Source organism: Schistocerca americana, chromosome 1, assembly GCF_021461395.2.
Source record: "Schistocerca americana isolate TAMUIC-IGC-003095 chromosome 1, iqSchAmer2.1, whole genome shotgun sequence".
NCBI classification, from domain to species: Eukaryota; Metazoa; Arthropoda; class Insecta; order Orthoptera; family Acrididae; genus Schistocerca; species Schistocerca americana.
The window spans coordinates 898,517,974-898,544,512 of NC_060119.1; the positions used below are offsets into that span (position 1 = coordinate 898,517,974).

General features: G+C 46.0%; 1 protein-coding gene across 1 annotated transcript in view; it reads right to left on the reverse strand.

Moving 5' to 3' along the window:
• LOC124614812 overlaps positions 1–26,539 on the reverse strand; it is a 380,387-nt gene that overhangs the window by 41,347 nt on the left and 312,501 nt on the right. The window contains exons 2-3 of the mRNA XM_047142974.1: positions 19,944–20,213; positions 7,119–7,393 (exon numbers count right to left, since the gene is read on the reverse strand). Of these exons, the coding sequence (XP_046998930.1) occupies positions 7,119–7,393; positions 19,944–20,192 (524 nt within the window). The 5' untranslated portion in view covers positions 20,193–20,213. The remainder of the gene's footprint in view (positions 1–7,118; positions 7,394–19,943; positions 20,214–26,539) is intronic.

The following is a 26,539-nucleotide window of genomic DNA, read 5'->3' on the forward strand; positions in this document are numbered from 1 at the left end:
CCTACGCAGTGCCGTAGGGGACCGCACCGCCACTTCCCAGCAAATTACGGACACTGTTGCTCCTGGGGTATCGGCGAGGACCATTCGCAACCGTCTCCATGAAGCTGGGCTACGGTCCCGCACACCGTTAGGCCGTCTTCCGCTCACGCCCCAACATCGTGCAGCCCGCCTCCAGTGGTGTCGCGACAGGCGTGAATGGAGGGACGAATGGAGACGTGTCGTCTTCAGCGATGAGAGTCGCTTCTGCCTTGGTGCCAATGATGGCCGTGTGCGTGTTTGGCGCCGTGCAGGTGAGCGCCACAATCAGGACTGCATATGACCGAGGCACACAGGGCCAACACCCGGCATCATGGTGTGGGGAGCGATCTCCTACACTGGCCGTACACCACTGGTGATCGTCAAGGGGACACTGAATAGTGCACGGTACATCCAAACCGTCATCGAACCCATCGTTCTACCATTCCTAGACCGGCAAGGGAACTTGCTGTTCCAACAGGACAATGCACGTCCGCATGTATCCCGTGCCACCCAACGTGCTCTAGAAGGTGTAAGTCAACTACCCTGGCCAGCAAGATCTCCGGATCTGTCCCCCATTGAGCATGTTTGGGACTGGATGAAGCGTCGTCTCACGCGGTCTGCACGTCCAGCACGAACGCTGGTCCAACTGAGGCGCCAGGTGGAAATGGCATGGCAAGCCGTTTCACAGGACTACATCCAGCATCTCTACGATCGTCTCCATGGGAGAATAGCAGCCCGCATTGCTGCGAAAGGTGGATATACACTGTACTAGTGCCGACATTGTGCATGCTCTGTTGCCTGTGTCTATGTTCCTGTGGTTCTGTCAGTGTGATCATGTGATGTATCTGACCCCAGGAATGTGTCAATAAAGTTTCCCCTTCCTGGGACAATGAATTCACGATGTTCTTATTTCAGTTTCCAGGAGTGTATATGGGCTGAAGCGGAAATATTCCACGATGTCCCAAAACAAATTTCGCATTTTTTTCAACCGAAAATCGCCGAGAAAAGAAAATGTGTTGCATTACTTCCTGAACACACCTTGTCCTCCCCCCTTTTTTTGTCATCAGTCTTCGCCTAGTTTGTTGCGGTCCGCCACGAATTCTTTTCGTGTGCGATCCTCTTCAACTAGTAGTAGCATTTGCGACCTACGTCCTCAATTATTTGCTGGGAGTATTCCAATACCTCTCTTGCCCTACAATTTTTACATCTACAGCTCCCTCTAGTACCATGGAAGTTATTCTCTGAGCATTAGAATTTCCCTTTTCAGATTTTCTAGCTTCCCTACCACATTCAAACTTATGACTTTCCACTACCCAACTCTTTGAACGTTATCCTTTCATTGGTTATTCAATCTCTTTCTCATGGTCACTTCCCCCTTGACAGTTTTTCTGTTACAGGGTACATGCCCTGTTGATACGCATTATGTGTCTTTAATACAGGGGTTTTCATTGCCTTCTGCATCTTGATAATTTCTGATTCTTCCGTCTTTAGGGGCAGTTTCCAACCCCAAGGGCAAGAGAGGAGAGTTCCCTGAACCTCCACCCGCTCCTCCACCCTTTTTGACAGGCCCGTTGGCTGAATGAGGCTAACTTATTATGCCGGAAGTCTTCGGCCGCCATTGCTTATGATTTTTATTCAAAATTTAAGCTGTGGTGGGTTTCGAACCTGAGACCGAGAACTTTTTGATTACTAATCAAAATGCTCTCATATCTAGCGAAAGTACCAAGAAGGTTCAGAGTAATTTGAACTCGTACAGACTTTACGAGCAGCACCTTTCGCGATTGGCACATGGCAGCAGGAAGTGACAGAGGTATAAGAAATCACTGTGCAGAATGAAGCTGTAGACGTTCTCATGAATTAACGTGACTAGTAATGGTAGCAAGAGGTAGTGTGACATGAATTCGCCGCAGTCTGTCGTTCTTTCGCCTACTGACATGTCGACAAGACACTTCTCATGCTGGGAGCTGTGTCCATCAGAAAACTAGAAGCTCTAATTGAAGTTCAGATGTTGAGGTAAACTCAACACGGAGTACGAGCATTTCCTACATACAGTAGTTTCTGCGACGGGATAGCAAATAGCGGGTATTCACTCGGTAGAAACCTCAGGGAAATCGTTGAAATATGTAGATGTGTGTGTGTGTGTGTGTGTGTGTGTGTGTGTGTGTGTGTGTGTGTGTGTGCTGCTGTGAGAAAGCGTCAGGTCGAGGACGGGTTGTGCTGCGAGCCGGCTGAGTCACGCTCGTGGTGGCGGGCTGTGCGCTATGTATGGCCAGGGCGGTGCAGACAGGGCTATGGAGCGCCGTCTCTGAGCTTCGCAACCTGTCCAAGTGGGTTACCGAGCCGGCGTCGCGTCGCGGGGTGGTCGCCGAGGTCTCGCTGATCGCTGACGCCGCCTGGTGCGCATTTACTCAAAGCTACGCTCCTACACTATCAAAGTCCCGGAACTAAGGGCCCCATCCTTAGCCCAGTGCTTCTCGATGGGCGGATGGCCTGGTTCACTGACCAACCTCTCTGCGATTTTTATGAGACTTTTCACTTTTATTAAAATACAGCAAACTCGATTGTCTGTGTGCGGATCATCCGGCTTGCGCAATTTGGTGATTTTTAACAAGTAAAAAAAGGAGCATAAAATATCTTGCTATAATCAGTACGAGTATCTTCGTTTAGCATACAAATTTCTGGTTGAGAAAACGTAGATGACGAAAGAATCTGCGAATGACTAAATAGCGATGCCTATGACATGGGATTTGAACGGCTTAATGATGCGGATAGAGTGAGGAAAGTAACTCCGCTACAGGCAATGAAAAGCGTTGATTTGTTACGACAGTATGCAGTACAGAATTCCTATGACTATACCGATGTTGACGTGTAAACTTTCATTCGCTCGTTTTAATTTTCTTGTGAGACAAAATATTGTCAGATTTGAATCGCTAATAACTAAGAGACTAACAATACGTAAAAAAATGCTTAGCCCACAATGGACTGATCGTGTATGTACGTGGCTATACCGCAGTACTTGGTTTGCCTGAGTAAATGCGTACACGTGATTGTTGCAAATTATCCTTTTCTAATCATATAAATTGGTGTAGCTTGTAAACGAATGTAGCTAGGACATGGATTAGAGTGTCGTTATGAAGAGCTTGCAAAAAACTACTAGGAAATAAAGTGAGACAATAAAAATATTCTCCGGAATCTAAGTGAAATTCGGTATTAAATTGAAAACTACAAAATAATGAAAGATGTTCTCCAATATGACTCTTACATGTGAACAGAATTATAGAAAACGCAAGCCAGAGGAAAATAGCGTCGAGCTGAATCCAAAAAGCTTCAGCTTTCATCCTTGTTGTAGGAATCCAAAAATCCTAGAACCACAGTGCCCACTCAATGCGACGACCTCCGGCAGCGTCGAAAAGGAAATGAAAAAACAGCGCACAGCGATTACGTTGCTGGCCAATCAGACGCAACAGCGGCCAGTGACAGTTCACACTTGTGATTTATCTATTCTATAACCATTATTCTGCCCTGTGTAACAACTGTATTAAAGACATTGATCATTACATATTAATCCAAAACTCTTGTAACGATTTTATCCTGACATTTTCACGAAAGATCTACGGCACAGACCCAAACTGCAAATACAGATTGGTAAAGGGCTTATCTGTACTCAAAATAAATGCCACACTAAGGACGAGCAGAAACCTGTCAATTGCGAGCCTCTAAAAAATCGTAATAAAGGCAGGAAGAAGAAGACACAGAAGCATTTTAGCGGGCCATATTCTGTGTTTTTCAGCTTGTCGGCGACCTCGATTTATGTTTTGACTACAATATGCTGAAGATGGCAATCAAGGAAGTCAGCACGGCACAATATAGCGGATTGTTTTTCATTTCTCTATCCTGCGGTACAGCAGCGAGTTCAGTAATGCGTAAGAGAGAATGACTTGCAAATTGACATTCGCGCAGCATAATGGAGTGCCTGGTGATTTCTTTCTCACTATATTCTGAGAGAGAAGATCGTATTTTTCTAGCCTTAAATTGAAACTTATATGAATTAAACTCGTCTTTCTTACGTTTACAATTTAGCTTCTTCCGATCTTGCGCAGATAAAGTATCTAGACCATAACAGATTTGTTCCTATTCAAGCATCTAACGCAATAAATTCGTAAAATTTACATCTCATATTCGTTCCATTTAATTAAAAAACATATTGGATGTACTTCATGTGTTTGCTTGTTTGCATCTAGGAAAAAAGTTAGATATAGGGATACGCGAAAGTTTCAAACGTACGATGATGTACGCCAAAGGAAAAGAGGTTGGGGGTTGAGAAATGTGGCATAAGTGATGTATGGTCTTCTTGGACGACAATGGGGGTGGGGGGTGGAGAGGAAGGTCGGTCGAACTCTGGCTCATGTTACCCTTCACTGCGACTGGCTTAGCATCCCCCAGTGGAGGTACTTTGCAGACGCAATACAGAAACCTTTAGTACCGTACAGATAAGTAAAACGGATTTTTCTGAAGGGACATGGTACTCTTCACGTACACTTTCACACACACACACACAATAATTTGATATTTATTGTGTGGTACTTGTCGTCTCATAATTAAAATGAAAATGGTACCCACGCCAGGTTCTGGCAAAGTTTTCATAAGTTTTCCGTTCCTTGTAAGCAGATTTTGGAACTGGATATTCCCTTCGAAATATTGCCGACTGAGACTTCCTCTGTCCCATTTCTAGTTCGCTTGGTATTTGGAAAAAAGTCCCTCACTTTACATGAATAGCCCCTCCACCTAGAGAATGACAAGAATTAAAAAACTATTTTTCATATCCCAGTAACTTTGTACAGAGAAGCAGGATGGTTAATATAATCTAGCGGGAAGGTGTTGGTGTCTCTCTAGCATCTGCGACAAGAAACACCGCAGATACAACATCGGCAAAGAAAATGGATTGATGCACTTTCTGGTGGCGAGAGTGTTAGGAAAGAAGTAGTTTTATTTACTGGATGCACGATACCCCCCTTGTACATGACTGTCGAGAACAACTGTTGGTACGCAAAGGTGGTTGAGACAGTGATTAAAGGTTCGTGAGGATTGCAATATTGGTGGGATGAGGGATCTTTTCAGAATCGGACGGAAAGCTAGTGGCAAGTAGTACTTGTTGGTAATGGCTCCAGCAGGCAGGTGGTGAGAGAGGAAGAGTGAGTTTTCCTCGTATGCCTATATCCCTCGTATGGACAAGTTTAACGTAACTCAGATGAGGTAAAGGATACGCCATTAGGGATCCAGTAGATTCAGTAGGAAATTCTAGATTTGGTTCAGCAGACGGCTTCTAAATGTTTATGTCGCTTTATTCTGAGGTCGCACTGATTACACATCAATTGTCGAGCTTTTGTAACCTGACTCATAAACGCAATAGGATAAGAGGCCTAATCACACCGCTCTTGCAGTGTTTCCGTGTTGTTTAACAAAGAGTGAAGGAGGCCAGAATACTATCGTGAAGTATCAGGAGCACGTTGATGGTGTTGCAACTGCAGACAAGACGTTAAATGCCTGCTCGTCACCTGGGAGGCCGCTTTCTTCATACTTGGGGGCGAACGTTCCAAACAGCCCCGTAATCGGCGGCGTCCCTGGCCGTCGGTGCGCGGGGTACCCGGTTAGCCTCGATGTCTGAAAACAGCGGGCGAGACCTCCGGTCACTCAGAAGGCGCCCGTTGTGGCAGAATTAGGTTGTAACCAGACGCCCACGTGGCCGTTCCGCTGCGGCCTCACCTCACTTACGCAAAAGGCGTCGTCCCCATTTTTAGAGACTTAAATCAGTGTCAGTGACAGGCTAATTCACTCATAATACGTCGATGGTCTACATATTAAGGCAACAAGAATTCGTCACCATAGTAGACAACGCTGCACTATCAAATGCCATATTCCATCACTCAAAATATTCAGTCAAGGGAAAACGTTGGTAGTGGCAGGTATTTTTTAATGCACTTAAAACCCTTGGCAGATATAGCTCCACAGAATTGGTGACCAACACGAATGTTTTTTAAGGAGCAGAGAGAGATGTCTCGACTAAGATCATGCTTTCTTCAGCCGAAAGTTTGGTTAGAATAGCCTTGCCTCGTGTTGTTACCGCCGGCCGGTGTGACCGAGTGGTTCTAGGCGCTTCAGTCTGGAATCGCGCGACCGCTACGGTCGCAGGTTCGAATCCTGCCTCGGGCATAAATGTTTGTGATGTCCTTAGGTTGGTTAGGTTTAAGTAGTTCTAAGTTCTAGGGGACTGATGACCTCAGATGTTAAGTCCCGTAGTGCTCAGAGCCATTTGAACCATTTGAACCACCCCGGCCGGCGTCAGTCTAGGGACCGATGACATAAGCAGTTTGGTCCCTTAGGAATTCACATACATTTGAACACTTTTTGATCTGAGGTAAAGTTGTAAACAACACAACGAAGATGCCACCTGTTCCAAAACATTGCTTCTCACTGTGCATTTTCAACTTTTCGGCGCGTAATGAATAGTCCATTAAACTTCGGCACGCAGTCACGCAAATAAAATGTCTTCCATTGACATTTCGGCAGCGTATCGCCCGGCCATCTTCGGAGTAAGTCGCAAGACTTACACCTTACTCTGAAGATGGCCGGTCGATACGCGGCCTAAATATCAGTGGAAGCAATCTTATTTGCGCTGCTGCATGCGCGAAATTTAATGGGCTATTGCTTCTCACTAGTTCACCAAAGGCATTATGCAACTAAAAAAAAAAAAAAAAATCGGTATTTTGACATCGTTGGTTTCCGAGGAGCAATATATCTGAGCTAAATACTGTAACTACCAGCTGATGATGACACGAAGACTCCGGAACGCGTCGAAGGTTTTAAAAAAAGTGAAATTTTAGTGGCTGGTTACATTGCTATTTAATTTGTATTTTAAACAGACGGAAACAGCCCACCAAACATGTACGTGTGTAAAAATTCTGTAGTCGAGTTGCCTACAAGGCACAGTCAAGTAAGAGGGTGCGACGAGGCCTACTCTAGGGCCGGTCCCGTTTCTTCTGGGGCTTGCGCCGAGCTGACTCGTGCCTCGTGTGCACGGTGCTGAAGGCCCGTGCGCCTACCTGTGGTGCTTCTTGATGGGGCTGTCTGTCGGGGGCAGCGTGGGCCCGCCTCCGCCGACCAGCGTCTCGTAGAGCCGAAGCGAGGTGGCGTTGTGCGCCCTGGGCAGGGGAGCGCCGTAGCTCTCATCGATCACCGGCACTCCGGATTCGGAGGCGGACGAGATCTCGCGACGGCTTCGTCCTCCGCTACTGCCAGTGCTGCTGCTGCTGCTGCTACTGCTACTGTCTTCCTCGCTGCTGCTGCTGCTGAGGTTGCTTGCTTTGTTGCCTTCTGCCTGCAACACAGCGGCGCTTTTATTAGTATCGTTTATTTCATTGATTCCTGGTAGAACATTTTATGCCTTATAAATGCAACCCACACAACAATGGCGCAATATTCTACAGTATTTATTATTTGCTACACGAATCAGTTTTCGGCAGTTACGCCATCATCAGGTACACTACTGGCCATTAAAATTGCTACATCACGAAGACGACGTGCTACCGACGCGAAACTTAACCGACAGGAAGAAGATGCTGTGATATGCAAACGATTAGCTTTTCAGAGCATTCACACAAGGTTGGCACCGGTAGCGACACCTACAATGTGCTGACGTGAGGAAAGTTTCCAACCGATTTCTCATACACAAACAGCAGTTGACCGGCGTTGCCTGATGCATCGTGTAAGGAGCAGAAATGCGTACCATCAAGTTTCCGACTTTGATAAAGGTCGGATTGTAGCCTATCGCGATTGCGGTTAATCGTATCGCGACACTGCTGCTCGGATTGGTCGAGATCCAATGACTGTTAGCAGAATATGGAATCGGTGGGTTCAGGAGGGTAATACGGATCGCCGTGCTGGATTCCAACGACTTCATATCACTAGCAGTTGAGATGACAGACATCTTATCCGCATGGCTGTAACGGATCGCGCAGCCACGTCTCGATCCCTGAGTCAACAGATGGGGACGTTTGCAAGACCACAACCATCTGCACGAACAGTGCGACGACGTTTGCAGCAGCATGGACTATCAGCTCGGAGACCATGGCTGCGGTTACCCTTGAGGCTGCATTACAGACAGGAGCGCCTGCGATGGTGTACTCAACGACGAACCTGGTTGCACGAATGGCAAAACGTCATTTTTTCGGATGAATCCAGGTTCTGTTTACAGCATCATGATGGTTGCATCCGTGTTTTGTGACATCGCGGTGAACGCACATTGGAAGCGTGTATACGTCATCGCCATACTGGCGTATCACCCGGCGTGATGGTATGGGGTGCCATTGGTTACACGTCTTGGTCACCACCTGTTGTTCGCATTGACGGCACTTTGAACAGTGGACGTTACATTTCAGATGTGTTACGACCCGTGGCTGTACCCTTCATTCGAGCCCTGCCAAACCCTAAATTTCAGCTGGATAATGCACGACCGCATGTTGCAGGTCCTGTACCGGCCTTGCTGGATACAGAAAATGTTCGACTGCTTCCCTGGCCAGCATATTCTCTAGATCTCTCACCAATTGAAAACGTCTGGTCAATGGTGGCCGAGCAACTGGCTCGTCACAATACGCCAGTCACTACTCTTGATTAACTGTGGTATCGTTTTGAAGCTGCATGGGCAGCTGTACCTGTACCCGCCATCCAAGCTCTGTTTGACTCAATGACCAGGCGTATCAAGGCCGTTATTACGGCCAGAGGTGGTTGTTCTGGGTACTGATTTCTCAGGATCTATGCACCCAAATTGCGTGAAAATGTAATCACATGTCAGTTCTAGTATAATATATTTGTCCAATGAATACTCGTTTATCATCTGCATTTCTTCTTGGTGTAACAGTTTTAATGGCCAGTAGTGTATAAAGGCAAGCATGTGGTGGAGTGAAATTTTGTTGGCTCAAATATTTTAAATTAGTGAATCTACAGAGTATCTCCATTTCTAGAGATGAAAAAAGTTAATATTATATTTATGAATAAAACAAGAGGGATTACTTTAGTGTAAATGCGATGAAATATTATATAACTAAGATAAAAAAATATGACTCACAATGCGCATAAAGCAGAAACAGCAGGTGTACTCTCTTCCTTACCCCGTTCTTGACCCACCACCTCAAGAACGCAATATATGGTGCACAATTCCATACTTAGGAAAAATCTCACTTTTCTCTCTTAGGTGCTTGAGGTCAAATATTTAACCTACTAACTCAATTTTAAAGTACCTAAACGTTCGGAGCTGTTTTATACATGGGATTCGTTTCTTTCAAGATTCGGGTGTGAACACTTTCCTGGTAGTGAATTACTAAGCACTGCTTGTCTGCTTAACTGATTATGACAGATCTTACAAGTTGCACAAAGGCTTCTTGTAACGGAATAATGAAACTTAACTTCACTTGTGAATGACGATTTCGGCTGAAACTGCTTGATAGCCTATGACTTTTTTCTAATTGGCACTTCCAATAAACGAACTATGACTTTTTTCAGGCTGCTAGAATAAATTATGAAATAGCTAAACTTGCTTTTTGCGTCTTACTCGCATATTCCGATATCGATACCAATATAAACGATACTTATTACTTGTTATACGGACCCGTTTTCGGTTGTTGCGCCATTATCAGGTACAAAGATAAATATGTGGTGCAGTGAAATTTTGTTTGGCCAAAGAATTTAAACTAGTGCATCTGCGGAGTATCTCCACTTCCAGAGATGAAAGTGTTAACATTAGATTTAGAAATAAAACAAAAGGAATTATTTCAGTGTAAATGTGATGTAAGATTATTTAACTAAGATAAAATATGTGCGGCTATATCATAAAGCCCGTTGTGAGACGCAACTAATAACAGGTGCATAGCAGACTGAAAATTGTGAAGGCGCTCAAAATATGCCCAAACTATTACCGGTATGATAGACACCTACCATAGGACTCTTGTGGTGGCTGTCTATCATGATGGTAATTGGGCACAATTTGAGTGCCTTGACAACTTTCTATTTCCCACGCACCTGTTATTGGTTACGTCTCACTATTTACTTTCGGCACCCGTTGCAATAGGAGATATCACCTGAAGGTGGTCGTCCATCAGCTGAAAGCCATTATTTAACCTCTTATTTTTATTGATGTCAAGACAACTAAATTTACCTGTAGTGCTTTACGCATCTACCAATTTTCTCGCCGAACCTCACTACCAAAATCTTCTCGTGTGATCATCACAGTATTAGCTTCGTCATAATGCAAGGTTTCGTCATGATGACGGTACAAAACATCAAAATATCGCAATAGGAATAAACTGTCACTCAGATGGTAATCCGAAAAATTTAATTAAAAGACATCTTCCATACATAGCTTAGAACTTTTTTTGTACCAATGCCTAAAAACTGGAAATACTATTGACACACCATATTCTTTTCCAGCTTCGTCTCTTTTCCCTGTAAAAATACCAGAACGGTCTAAGGCTCGTTTTCCGGTACTAGACTGTAGGAAGCAAATCCTTGATTATAACAAAAAAAGGACCACAGTCTATGAGGAAGAATCAGTTGTGGAGCCTGACGCCGTACCAGCTTTGTCAAACATACGACAGTCCTGGACGAAAGATTAATGTGTTCTTTCATCCCCTCAGACCACTAACACATATTGTGATTTGCGCACACTGCGTTACATATTTATTTGTCATGATTGCCAGAAGACCTTGGTTAATAAGGCATCGTTACCTTCTCTCGTGACAGTCTATTTCCGTATGAACCCGTAACCAAAGTATTTCTGTGTGCAACTGTGGTGTCTACGTGGCTGCCACTGCAACCAATCACTTCTTTTTTGGTTTTTGCTTAGATTGCTATAATAACTTTGCAACAGAGGCAGTAACATTTGTATAGTAGATCGTTGGAGTTCTACAATGATTCTCCGTGGAAAGAAGATAGAGTCATTTTATCCCTCGGTCTTCAGGTTTAGAATATTTACGCAGTTAATACTACACGATTTCACAATCTTGCTACGTTTTATCTCTTACTTTACCAGAAATATGCCACACTTTTTGCTATGTGCCTTACGTGTTACTTAAGAATGTACATAGAATCTTCAAATATGGATATACCTTGAAACTATTTGAAATGACGGTTTTAATGAGGAATTGATAACGAAGTATTAAAATTACTGTGGAACATTAATACTGTGCCGGCCGCTGTGGCCGAGCGGTTCTAGGCGCTTCAGTCCATAACCGCGGTGCTGCTACCGTCGCAGGTTCGAATCCTGCCTCGGGCATGGATGTGTGTGATGTCCTTAGGTTAGTTAGGTTTAAGTAGTTCTAAGTATAGCGGACCGATGGCGTCAGATGTTGAGTCCCATAGTGCTTAGAGCCGTTTGGACCATTTGAACCACTGATACTGCGTAATTAAGTTTTTAATATGGCTCTTCCTCCAAGTACCGACATAATATTCAGTAGTTGATTTTAATTCTGCAGTAGTTTCGCATGCTTCATTTCGAACAAGTCGAGACAAATTATCAGCCTGCCTGGGAACGACCTAGGCGTGGCGTCAGAAGAAAGTGCCATCATATTCTTCACCACCACCACCACCACCACTACCACCACCACCACCTCCACCACCACCGATACTAGTGGATAGCTGACGTTATTTCTACGTTCACCAGGGTAGTTCGCATTTAAACTATGTGCCAGTTCAAAATCTTGTAATGAGTCGCCGAGAAACCAATTTCATCACAAGCAACTATCTTAAAAGTGTAAGACTGACGATGAACACGAAAATTTTATTTTTAGATTTTCAATTATAATCCGGCTAACATGCACAATATTTTCATTTATCGTACAGAGCACTATGTTTCAAGACCTAAAATTTGTCCTCGCTCATTTCAAAGTACTAGTTGAATGTAATTGTTGTTTTTATTTATAATTAAGGGCAGTATAATCTATAACGTAAGAATTCTGTTGCACGTGGCTGTAAGTTACGAAAATTCAATTTTATTCCAATTAATAGCGTTTGTTTCGCGTTTTTAATTGTAGTGTACTGATGATGACACTGTGAAGGGTCGAAACCGCAAATAAAAACAGGGTGTGCCTAGAAAATTTTCCGGGAAAGGTTGTAGATGGGAATGTAGCAAATATTGCCCTTCGTAGTAATTGTTTTCAATGAATATGATATTACTTTTTCACTCCGAGGTCTAGCTGCAGACAACCGATTTCATTCCAGGAGAACAAAAGAATCCGTCCACGTGAGGGCGGCCTGTGTTTCTCTTTTTAATCTTTACCCTGTTGATGCTGCCTCACATGATTCACTCTGCACTTCGACCCTGTCGCGTCTGCAGCTGCGGCAGCTGAGGGAGACCGCTGCCGCTGCCGCTTCCTGCCCGCAGACCGCAGGCTGACTGCGCACGTTGCAAGCGCAGCAGGCTGACAAACGGCGGACGTGCTTGCTTCGTCTGTTGTCGACGTGAGCACTTCTCTGACTGCGCACATCGTCACCTCGGCCAGGAAACACTTTCCATTTTTGTACCTCCTCATTTATACTCAAGTAACAAAACTCACCGAAAAATAGTCTATCGAGTCACAAAAATGAAGACCACCTCCAAATTATTTTATGTACAACGTGCAGACGGGTTCAAATGGCTCTGAGCACTATGGGACTTAACTTCTACGGTCATCAGTCCCCTAGAACTTAGAACTACTTAAACCTACCTAACCTAAGGACATCACACGCATCCATGCCCGAGGTAGGCTTCGAACCTGCGACCGTAGCGGTCGCGCGGTTCCAGACTGTAGCGCCTAGAAACGCTCGGCCACTCTGGCCGGCCGTGCAGCCGGGTATTATAGCCGAACGATCTGGGTACGTAAGGGAAGCAGATAAATATTTCGCTCGTGGTTAAAAAAATATCAATAATAATATTTTGAAAATAGTAACAGAGGCCGAAATCAGCTGATTTAGTATGAAGTACAAATTTTTGTCTAAGAATTAGAGAAAAGTAAAGTATGACGTCAAGTGAGTAAAGTAAAACTGTCTTCAACCCGAAAGTTGATTTTTACAGCACATTGCTTTACTATTACGCGTGATACCAGTCCCGGGGGGGGGGGGGGGGGGGGGGGGGGCGGGGACGGAGATCGAACGATAGACCTTTAGATCTTTAGTCTGGCAATTACCCATTGACCAACTACTTTTTGTTTTCTCTTTTTTTAAGGTCTACCTCTATCCTTAGAGCCCTGCCTAGCTGTCGCCACAAATATGCCCTCTTTTACGCAAGCATGTGGCTTATGAATAGCACACTCTAGAACATCGTACGAATACCTCCTGGTAGAAGAACGGCGAGCTGCAAGTGTAAGCAACACGGCATGCTGTGTAGAGTCTGGCACAACTCTGTGAGGATTTCTTATGAAGGTTGTTGGCAGCGTATCCGGCGGTGTTCTTTTGAACGAAACAGGTCTCGACATTATAAATGTGTACCAACAAAGCTGCGGCGGCTCCTATTTCCTATTGACAAGAGTCAGTTCTGTAGCTCAAGATGATCAAGATTGTACATTTAAGTGTTAGGAAGAGTTATCTGTATGTATTTGTCTGGCATGTAGCCGTGTACGGAAGTGAAATGTGAGCGATAAACAATTCAGACAAAAAGAGAATAGGAGCTTTTGAAATGTGATGTTACAGAAGATTGGATAAGCGGATCGTGTTACTAATTAGGAGGTACAGAATCGAATCAGGGAGGAAAGAGTTTTATAGCACATCTCGACTAACCCATCGTCGTACTCGTGTGTATTAACGTACAGCGATGAATATTCTATCGCCATACAGCCGACACGTAACGAACCTCTTTAGCGGGGCTCTGCTTCACCTGTACTATCGCCCTACCTCCTTCACCGCTCCGATAATCCCCTCCCGATTGCGCGTGGCGGAGCTGCCATTGGTAACCACCACCAGATCCCAGTTCGGCTCCAACCTCTCCTTCCCGACCCCAACGAACACCTGATCCTTAGTCTCTTCTTCCCCGGCCTTACCGTCACCTGCGCCACCATCTATGTCCGCCCTAACGTCCCTATTCCCTTCGACTTCCTCTCCCACATTGACCGTACCTTCTCCTCCTACGTGATCGCCGCCGACCTCAACATCCATAGTCGTTCCGCCGCCCAGTTACGGCGGTAGCATCGGTTCCTCTCCTCCCTTCAAGGCGACCTCATCCCCATCCCCCAGCACACCCGTCCCGAATCCAACTCCACTCCCGATGTTATCCTTTCCTCTCCTAACCTCCTTGGCCGCATAACGGTGGATGTCCTGGAGCCTATTGGTAGCGACCATCTCCCTGTCCTCCTCACCGTTTCAGACGGTCGTCGACCCTGCCCCGACCCTCGTAATGACCCTCCCCCAATGTACGTCCATGACTATTCCCGTGCCAACTGGAATGCCTACCGGGATACCCTCTCCACCCAGATCGATAGCCACCCCTTCACCTACCACCACCCTGACGATGTAACCCATGCCGCCTCCTTTCTCCAGCAGACCTTGTCTGAGGCCGTGGAGGCCCACGTCTCTACTGTCGCCATCCACCCCCACCGTCCTACCTTACCCCTACAGGCCATCCTCCTCCTCCGTGAATCCCGCTGTCTCTACCATGCCTTCCTCCACACACGTGACCCGGACACACTCCGACGCCACCGGCACTCCAGCGACACATTCGAAATTTGCTCGCAGCTAAGAATCGCCGGGACTGGCGACAGACATGCACCCGTTTAAATGCTACCCTACCTATAAAGTCCAAGTTCTGGTCAGCCTTCCATCGCCTTACCGGAACTAAACCCTCCCTTTACTATCCTCTTCTCTATGATGATCACCCCTTCCCTGACACCCTTAGTAAGGCCAGTCACTTTGCCTCTTACCTCTCGGATGTCTTTTCCATCCCCGATGATCCCCAGTTCGATTACTCCCTCTTCCTGGATGTCTGCAATCGAACTGACACCTCTGTTCCTCCCCTCGCACCTGGTTTCCAGTACTTGGACAACATTGCGCACACGGAACTCAATGCCCCTATCACTACACGGGATCTCATTGCTACACTCTGCACAATACGCAACAACGCTCCTGGTCACGATCGTGTCACCTACCGTCACCTTCGTGAAGCTCCTGTCTCTTTCCTCTCCACCCTGGCCAGGCTATACAATGTAGTCCTGTCCACCGGTTACTACCCCGACCTGTGGAAAACCTCCCGTATCCTGATGTTCCTTAAACCAGGTAAACTGCCGTCCGCCGTCTCCTCCTACCGTCCCATCAGCCTTACCTCGGTCTTCAGCAAGGCCCTGGAATCTATCCTCACCCACCGCATCCACCAGCATCTCCGCCAGCGCCGCCTCCTTCCCGTTACCCAGTGTGGCTTTTGGCCGTCCTCTCCCGACGACCTTCTCCTTCACCTCACTCATCTCCTTTCCGAACAGCTTAATTCCCGTCGCTCCGCAATCTTCCTCTCCCTGGACCTCGAACGTGCTTATGACCACGTATGGCATTCCGGTCTCTTCTTCAAGCTCCAAACCTTCGCCCTTCCCATTAACTACGTCCGTCTGATCGGCTCCTTTCTCTCCCACCGTCCTTCCTACGTCACCATCCATAACACGGATTCCTACACCTTTTTTCCCTCCGCTGGTGTGCCCCAAGGCTCCGTCCTCTCTCCCCTTCTGTACCTTTTATATACGGCGGACATGCCGCCGCCGTCACCCCCCCCGTCCACCTTCTCCAGTTTGCCGATGACACTGCCTTCCTTGCCCTTGCCCCCACCCTGCAGCGCTCCCAACACCTTCTCCAATCCCATTTTGACCAGTTCACCGCTTGGTGCAACCAGTGGTTGCTCAAGGTCAATCCCTCCAAAACCCAGGCGATCATTGTAGGCAAAACCACCCCTTCCTTCCGCCTCCTTGATTTCTATCTCACCCATCTATGGCCATCCTATCGCTCTCATCCCCACCCTTAAGTACCTTGGCGTCACCCTCGATTGTCGACTCTCCTGGACCCCCCCATCTCCGGACAATCCAAGCCAAGGCACGCTCCCGACTCCGTCTCCTCAAGCTCCTTTCCGGCCGTACGTGGGGTCTGGACCCTTCCACCATACTCCACACCTATAAATCCCTCATCCACCCTATCCTTTGTTACGCCCATCCGGCCTGGATCTCCGCCCCCCCTACCTTTTATAAATCCCTTCAAATCCTTGAACCCCATGCTCTCCGCCTCGCCTATCGCATCCGTCTCCCCTCCCCCACGGGGATCCTGTACGATCTCATTCCATTCCCCCACCTCCTCCTTTTCCTTGAGCGGATACGGATCCTGTAAACCTCCCGCAAACTTGATCCTCCTCACCCGCTTGTCTCGCCCATCATCTCCCGCCCCACCCACTGCCGCGCCTGTATTCCGACGACCCACCCGATCTCCATCTCTCCACCCTCCTTACCCTCTCCCAAGGTGGCTTCCGCCAGCTCCCTCTCCCTGATGATGCCCTCCTCCTCTCCATCTACCCCTCCTACCAACTTTGAACCTCCCTCCCTCTTCCTGTTTTTGCTCCTTTGGGCACCCTCCCACCCTTCTCTCCCTCTTCGCTCCCTCCTCCATTTCTCCCCACTCCTCCCCCGGGCTTCCCCTCCCTGTCCCTCTCCTCCTCCCCCCCATCTCCTCAGCCATTGGCATCTTTGTTCTCCCCTCTCCCCCACCTCACCCTTCTTCCCCTCTTGGCAGGTCGCTGGACTCACAGACGCTAAGTGGACATTCGCGCGCCGGAGATCATCGCCATCAGTGTCTTGTGTGTGCCGTCGTGTTTAGTGTTCAGTGTTCACCGTCACACTCCGTCGTTCACCTGTGCCATCGCCATCTTCAGTGTTAGTTCGTCGTGACAACAGTTTGTAGTGTGGATTATCGTCGAGTGTGAACGGCTCCGTGTTTGTCTTTATGTGACTACTGTTTTATTACCCACGGTTATGTCACTTCTGTGTATTCTTTCTGTTGTTTATTTATCTACCCCATGGCTGAAGAGCGGCGTAACATGCTGCTGACAGCCTGCCTGTTTGTACGTGTTTGAAAATAACAATAAAAAAAAATCACCTGTACTTCTGACATTAGTTCAACGCATTGTCAATAGATGGCAGAAGCTGTGTGTGCTGAAACAAACCAGTGAGTCTCGTGAGCGGACATTTTTCACGACGTAAAGTTGACTTTGTTTGTTGACTGAAGCTGAAAGAACACGCCAACTGCTCGAAGAAAGTGAGTTTGGTGATGAAAACAGCTATTTTATACAATCTGCCTCTAGTGACTATGGTATTAGTGGTTATGAAGAGGATTATATACATAACACTGAAGGCGATTTAAGGGAGCCAGAAAAGCAAGGTCGCGGACAGTTACTGACGAGTGGAATCGGGATAATGTTTGGAACAGCCCTCACATTAGCAACAGCAACAATGAAGGTAACATGGATGCTATTATTTGCAGGTCCTTAGGTAAAAACCCAACAGAAATGCAAGTACATGATCAAGGAGAAAACTCAGTATGACTCCAAGGAAGAAAGTAGGGCTTTTTTTCCTACAAAAATACCTCAAAGAGACAAAAATGCAATTCCTACTACAAGTTGCAGGGTGTGTTACGATAGAGGAAAACGAAGAGAATTCTACGTTAAATGTGATCAGTGCAAAGTTTTCTACGTATAGAGAGTTGTTTTAAGATCTGACATACTCAAACTACTTTTGAATATATCTCATAGTATAATTTACATACAAAATAAAATAGATATTCTGAAAAAGCATTTAGTATGTTGTTATTGAGAGCATCAGAAGTTATCAAAAATAAGTATAGGCAGTGTGAGAATTTTAGTAAAGAAATTGTATGACAATGGGCTAAAAGAAGGGACCGGTTGATAGGTTCATCTGGTAATGGAGGAAGCGGGGAGACGATAAAAGTTATAGAGGGAGCCAAGTCTTGACTGCAACAAGCGATTTCAAATGTATGTAGGTTGCAGTACTTATGCAGAGATGACGCGTATTGCGCAGGACAGACTATCATGGAGAGCTGCATCAAGCCAGTCTTCGGACTGAAAATCACAAACGACGACACGACCCTCTAAATATACAGGGTGTTTCACATTCATGTTACATACTTCTAGAAATTTTAAGGGAACTTAGTAGATCAAATTTTACATGTCTGGAAACGGTTAGTTACCATATTACGAGGAAAACAAGACCTAGAGATTTCACTCCTATTTAGCGTGACATTGCAACAGCTGTTCGATATGACGACCGCCAAATTCGGTGTACACAGTAGGTGCGCATAAACTCTTTACATCATGCGTGGTGTATGGTAACTCACTTCTTCCGCAGCAATGATGTGTGCCACTGGATCTTCCTCCTACTGGACAGGGATCTCGTGGACAAGATTCTTCACGTGGCCCCACCCGAAAAAGCCCAAAGGCGTTAAATTCGGCGAGCTGGGTGGCCAAGCATATGGCCTAGTAGACTACGTTCAGATGGTTTCGGACGCGAACTGCAAAATGTACTGCCACGCCATCGTGATGTATCTACAATTCGTGCCAAATGTCCAATGGAACAACATCTTCAAAAACTCCGCCAGCACTTCTTCTACATCTACATCTACATATATACTCCGTTAGCCACCAAGCGGTGTGTGGCGGAGGGCACAATTCGCGCCAAAGTCATATTCCCCCCCCCCCCCCCCCCCCCTTGTTCCACTCGCGCATCGCACGAGGGAAAACAACTGTCTGACCGCCTCAGTACGAGCTCTTATTTCCCTTATCTTTGAATGATGATCATTACGCGATTTGAAAGTTGGTGGTAATAATATATGCTCTACATCCTCGGTGAAGATTGGATTTCGGAATTTAGTGAGCAGCCCCTTGCAGGCAATTTTAGGTGAGGAGGAAGGATCTACGACCCAGTCGCACGACCATCGCAGATATGCCCATACACTGATGCCGAAGGTGTGCTGAAATCTTCATGTACACATGGCTTTGGGATCTACTTGATCGTAAATGTTCGAGCGTTCGAAACATCTTCCGTCTAAAATTGCGCTTCGCTAATGAATAAAATTCGCCTTGGAAACTAAGGAAAATCCACAAATCGGTGTAAAAACCAAATACAGAAACTGACATGTGGCACAAAATCCGCCGGTAGCGTGGCTGAGGGTGTTAAGGGTGGAGTTGCCGTTCATGCAGAACACACGAGACAGACATACGAGACACCTATAAGTCACGTGCAACGGCTCGAGTACTCGTCGATGGTTTCCCTTCAAATTGATGAAACACTTCCTCCTCCAATACGACAGTGTGCCGCCTTCTTGGAGCACCACAGTTTTCTCTATCGGTTGCGAATTTCCCACTTTCCCACAGTCGCTATTCTACTATGGCAAACATGGGATGAGATGGAGGCACAGATTTGGAAAGTGGTCGTGGTACAGACGTTAAGCTTTCTTTCTGTTACGGCGAGCTTCACCGTAAGTTAACAGCTCATCAGTGTACTCTGCGAACGTGTACTTAGGCATCCTGTCAACTGCAGTACTAGTCACCGCAATATCAATTGACGCATCACCAGGAAGCTTGAAAACAAGGCATATGGAAACAGAGGACATCACGTGCCATCCTTGAATGTGGGTAGCGTATAATAAAAGGCGAACTGCGTAAGAAAAACGGCAACGCACCTCTTCCTGATCTGGGTTTCTATATAAAACTCGATCTACTAAGTGCCCTTTGCAACCTCTGGAGAAATGTAAAATGAATTGTGAAGACCCTGTAGGTATTTCCAGTGGTCCACCTGCCGTAAGGAGAATGAACGTCGTAAGAAGGAACATGCCGCTCCCTACGGCAGCCAGCAGTGTGGCGGCGTACTCACTCGCTTTGCCTCCTGCAGCTTGCTGGCCATGCCGGCCAGCACGTCGGCGTACTTGTCGCGCAGCCGCTGGTCGGGCGTCTCGGCGGCGGCCGCCCCCACGGGCGCGGGCAGCGTGTACTCCAGGTAGTCGTCGTCCGCGTACTCCTCGTCGGACTCGTCGTCGTCTGCCCCGGACCCGCCGTCGTCGTCGCCCTCCAACGAGTCCTGCAAGTCCTCGTCGCTCTCCATGTCTTCATCTTCCTCGTCCATGGCCGCTTCTTCCTCGTAAACCTGCAGACAGAGGCAAAGATGCCGTTTACTCCTCGCGTTACACATCACTGCAGGGCAGCGCATTGTTGCTTATCCTATGCCTTATCAAGAAAATTACAAAATAGAAACAATATTGCGGGTAGTCAATCCAGACTTGGTGTGTAGAACGACATGTGTGTACGTGTTGTGCAGCTGGAGATATATTGCCGGCCGCTGTGGCCGAGCGGTTCTAGGCGCTTCAGTCCAGAACTGCGCTGCTGCTACGGTTGCAGGTTCGAATCCTGCCTTGGGCATGGATGTGTGTGTTGTTCTTAGGTTAGTTAAGTTTAAGTAGTTCTAAGTATAAGGGACTGATGATCTCAGATGTTAAGTCCCATAGTGCTTAGAGGTATTTCAACCATTTGGAGATACACCCAAGAGTGTACCCAGCAAGAATCACGGGATGGCAAACGCTTTCTCCCTCCCCGTCTCAAAAAGATAGCCGTATTAATTCAGTAAGAGTTCGAAGAAAGCCAGAAAATTTAATGCATATTGACTAGTAGAAGTATACTCAAAGCAATTTATTGTGAAGTCTCGAAACTTGTTCACTCGTCTCCTGTGTTTAGACAATGGAGACTGAGATGCCAGACCACCAGCCCCAAAAGCGGCTGAGAAAACTTCTAGCAACGTTTTCTCTGTCTTCTCCTACAACCTAAATAAGCACTGTCACATGTGCTCCATGCTGTAACATACGTGTTCAACAGCGATGAAGCCTCGCAACCTCCACAACGTCTGTGGAATTCTGACACATTTCTGGAGCCACTGGGGCGTGCGTTGTCCTGTTGAACGTGCATGCCGTCCTCTAGGTGCCGTAGGCGCACATTATTTCCCTGTAGGTTTCTACACCGTTCGCATCTGAGAGACAATACCAGATGCATCACGAGCCTCATATCAGCCCACGTAGAGACTCTCCACGCCAGGACAGGTGTACCACCTGCCTGAAATGCGTTCTCTTGATAAGCGGAGTGCTTTGACTCATGACGATTCGACGTATTCCTACTCTGCGTTGCTATTGGCATGTAAAACCTTGTACCGTGACTCATCAGTGGAGGTGATATTTATCCAGTCTTGGAGCATTCAGTAGTCCGTGTTGCTGCATCATTACGAACCCCTTTTCTCTGCGACAGAATGTGTTTTCTCTTTCATATAGCGAGGAAATGGTTCCGAGGCGTATGGTTGGTCACTGGTTATAGTTTTCCGGCACTGAATCAAATGGTTCAAATGGCTCTGAGGACTACGGGACTTAATATCTGAGGTCATCAGTCCCCTAGAACTTAGAACTACTTAAACCTAACTAACCTAAGGACAGCACACACATCCATGCCCGAGGCAGGATTCGAACCTGCGACCGTACCAGTAGCGCGGTTCTTAGCTGAAGCGCCCAGAACCGCTCTGCCACAGCGGCCGACGTCACTGAATTATGAAACGATTTACTGCAATGTAGGGTGAACATCATTTTTTTACACTGATAGATGGCAGTGACCTGCACTGTCAACACGTTGTTGTCCCCCGGATATGGCTTTGGCAAAGGTAATGTATCTAGAAAAACAATTGTTCCAAAAATGTTCAAAATGTCTGTATATACATGACCTAGTGGATATCGTTGAAGTTCCATGAGGCTGTCTGCGTATGATGCTGTTTAGTATGGAGGAGTGGTAACGTTAAAAAATTGTAGCGAAATGCAAAAAGACCTGCAATGGATTGGCAGACTGACAGTTGATCTTCATAATAAACAAATGTAACGTTATTGTAGATAAACAGGCTGCAAGACCCATTACTGTCTTGTTACACGATTGCTGAACAATCATTAGAAGCATCACGCCTATTAAGTATCTGAGAGTATGCGTTCGGAGTGATTTAAAGTGGAACGACCACATGAAACCAGTCTTTTGAAGGCCAAACGCCAGACTGAGATTGTCAGGAAGTGCAGTCCACACACAAAGGATATAATTTACAAAATCTTTGCTCTACCGAGTCTTAAACATTGCTCATAAGTATGGGATCTGCAAGAGAATGGAGGCAGTGAAAGGCCAAAGAAGAGTGCTCGTTTAGTCACAATTTAGTTCAGTAAGGACGGAATGAGTCAGGGGGGAACTTCAGTGACAGACGTTACAATAGAGGCATTAACCTTCACGGTATGGTTTATTGTTAAATATCCGTGATCGAGCTTTCTTAGAAGAGCCCAACAATGTATTGGTTCCTCCTAGGTATATTTCGCCGAAAGGTCATGTACATAAAGTTTGAGAGAGTCTACGTCAAACGGAGTATTACTACCAATCATTCTTCCCGCGAGCCATTCGCAGCTGGAACGAGAATGGGCGGAAGGTACATGCAGCACCTTCCTTCAAACAGCATAAGGCGGCTTGCTGAATATAGGGGTAGACATTAAAGAACTGAAAGTTCTACATTTTGTGGGACCACTCATTCGGAAAACGACTCGTATTGTTTCACTCTGATAGCAATGTGTAATACTGCCCACCTGGACAAAAATAAAGTCTCCAAGGATTCATATCGCCCTTCCATCGAGGATGAGCGCCACCGAAAGAGGGAAGGCGCCCCCTATCGCTGCACCGGTCGTATAACCCGGCCGTCTTTCCAGCGCGGTGCGGGAGCGTGCCAGCCTCGTTTGCATAATCAACCTCAGCCAGCTCTGGACTCCTGCCATCCTAATGGACGGCTATTCCAGCCACGCAAGCTTCCGTGCTGATACACACCTGTTGGCCCTCATTGATTTCACTAACCGTTTCCCTTTTCAATCTTGCCTTTCTACAGCTCGCCTTGCGTGCTTATAAATTGTAGACGAACATCACGCAGTTTTTGTGAAATAGTGCGATAAATCACGGGATGAGGTCGGGAAGGTTCACCGAACCGCGGTCCTGTACCATTAGGAGCGATTCGGTCCAGGTCAGACCGAATAGTTCCTACATAAATACGGCCCTGCGATGCTGCGTCTGTCAAGGAGAAACGATTATAGTCTTCGCAAATTTGATATCGGTCATTTGAACCGTAGAAGGTTGGTTCGTAAATAACTGACAATGAGAAAATGCAGGTCAAGAGAACAGGTGTCTTTCGTCATTATCTTGAACGATTAATCAGCTCTAAATTGTTGGTAAGCGTGTCCTGTTGCAATCAATTCTAGTGTTCTGCCAATATTAGAAATTTCAATAAGAGGGCTCCTCAGTACAGTTATATTTACGGAGGCCAATCACGCATAGAATATCTACGTATTTGTTTCTGTTTTTGTGCGCCCAATACCATACTGACTGCGGAGTGGGAGATACTTAACCTCACCAATACCATCCCACTGTGCACCAACAGAACACACGGAAAATATTTCTTGTGTAGTATTCTTAGGAAATCTTAATTGCCATCGCTTCTTTTCACTCGCTGTAGGCGGTGCAGATTTGTATTACGCAAAATATATGGCGTTTTGACAGAAACTGTTACCACTGTCACCTTCTCCTGTGACTGAAGAACTTCTTTAGTACTTTTTATAGCAAATATCAAAAGGCAAAATCTGTAACGTCAAATATGACAAAATATGCAATATCCTCGGACATTAGTGACAAGCCGGGCCATCGACAGGTCCTTATTCTTCACCTCCTTTCCAAATACCAATACACACCCATGCAGATGCACCACGTAAATAAGAAAAATAGCTTCTTGGTTAATAAACGAATTGATGCACTGGTCGAGACACCTGAGTCACATTCTGAAGGTGTGAGAACAAAATCACAGTCCGACTACGCTGCTTTAACCTTTTCACAACGGTCGCAGGTTCGAATCCTGCCTCGGGCATGGATGTGTGTGATGTCCTTAGGTTAGTTAGGTTTAAGTAGTTCTAAGTTCTAGGGGACTGATGACCTCACATGTTAAGTCCCATAGTGCTCAAAGCCATTTGAACCATTTTTTAAACCTTTTCATGGTTTCCGTAAGACACTTCAGACAAATACTTGCTTCGTTTCTTCTGAAACGTCCTGGTGTACATAGTACTGCCCACATCCTAGTCCAGTTCGACATAGTGCCTTAAGTATTCTGTTTTCAACGGAAGGTTAACTTCTGACCGACCTCACTTATTTTCACTTTCTAAACTCAAACGGCAACGTCCACAAACCCCTCTTCCCTTCCCGCCCCCTCCTTTATAGCTCATGAGATGTATAATGAAATTATAACACATATTTCTAAGTGATACTAAAAACGCAGTTATCGATTACTTGACAGAAACATCTGAATGTTGCCGACAAGTTCTGTAAGTTAAGTTGACAAAGGTCATAAAAATCGCCAACTGCCGACGATATATCACGACAATATCGTCCGGCAACATTGCAGCCACATGAATTGCAGCCATATGTACTACAACATTGCTGGCCACTATTTCCCAGAAATTTTTGCCGCAATACATTTTCGCGCCAGAAATGTCTACAATATTGCCATAAAATGGACGAACGCGGGCTAATGGAAGGAAGTGTAGCTCTACCGCCTTAACAGCACACAACTAATCGAAATGGATAGGGCAAGGAAAACCTGGCTTTGTGGATGCGTTCCTTTTTAAGTAAGCGGAATGGTTCAAAAAATTTAACCAGTGAACTGATGCTGAATACCCAAACTGCTCCACAATATTACTTGAAATCGAAACACTATTTCAAACATCTCGTACAAGCAACTTGTCCGAAGACTACTAAAACTGATACAAATGTGAGTTAGTGTATACCTATTACAACCCCGCTGGTAATAACCTTTCGGTTTTTAGGTACTGGTGATTTCTATACAAGATTAATGTACCTGTTCAGAGTTCAGTATGCATCAACAAGTCTCATGGTATCAGGAGTATGCAATGCTTTGGTACAAGGACTAAAAGATTTTATTACGGGAAGTTTGAAGTGCGGTAAAAAGACAAGTTTTATTTTATTATTTTTTTCCACCAGCACACACTACTGTAGACATGATCAGTTCTGGCTTCTTATTTCGTGTCGAGTTAGTATGAAATTCGTAACATCAAAAATCAAACTATGTGGATGAAGAGTTACCGCCTCCTAACTCTTCCTAAGCAACGTTTTTGCTTCCCATTTGGAGCAGGTTCGAAGATTTCGGAATTTTTTTACGTTTTATCAAGCGCATTTCCGAGCTCATCACCAACAGCTTGCAAACTATTTTTTCAGGTTGTGATATTTCTATGCTTAACTTGCGACGTCTCATAGCTCTGGTCGTAGATGAATCGCATTTATAAAATGCATAGTTCCTTCATTTGTCCACTTGTCCATTACTCTACACAACAAACAGCACATGTTGCTTTACAACGATGCCAGAAACAGTCTGACAAGCTTGTGAGGGTGTTGTAAGGTATCTTGTGCTCAGAAATAATTGTTAACAAAAAATTCAATACGTTGCGCAGTTTCCGAGTTAGTTAGCTAATCAGGCCGCTGCGTGCGCAAGTTGAAGCTGCTGCCCGTCAGAGGGCCATAAGCGTTCTTCGATTGGTTTCCTAAAACCGAAAGAGGGAGCGCTACAAAAATTGGACAGGGTATGGTAGAAAGGATCGAACCCGAGCCAAAGGCTGAGCAGTCCCGTGCGCTATCACGTACACTAAGAGAACAGATGACATTAATTGTATCTGGCGGGCCACTTGAATTTGCGCGCACAACTGCCTGATAGGCTAACTTCAATGCTAATTAACTCGGAAATGACGCAACATATCGAATTTCTTTCTTAGTGATCATTTCTTAGCGCAACCTACACTAAATCATCCTTACAAGCTTTTCAGACTGTTTCTGACCACCACGTATGCACGCTTGCAAATCTGGGAACAAAGGCAAAACGATATTGTTTTTGCTTAGCCACGTGACTTAAGAGCTTTCGGTGAGAGAAGTAGCAAACAAATGTGAGAGCGAGAGGCAAGCATTTACGTAAAAGGGCAGAGATAGGTATAGCCCTCCAGACAACAACAGCAAAATCTCGCAATACGTCGGCACCTACCTGAAACACCCTGCAACATCAGCGATATTGCCCAGCCGTGCCGCAAAATTGCCGTCTATTGCAGTTACATTGTAGCATTAATGTCGACAACGCCCTTGCCGCCAAATGCTGCCATCAACTATGGACCATCTGAACGCACCTTTAGAAATAGCTACCGTTTCGTTTCCCCAGATCTGCACTAGAGGCGAAAAGCTCAATTCAATATGCGTAGTAGAGATGGTTCGGATATCTTCCTAAAATTCACACTAGCTGACAAACCCGGCATTGCCCCGATATTCATCTTGTCAATTTTCTATTGGAAACGGAAAAAAAAACTGTGTTCGTAGCGTGACATC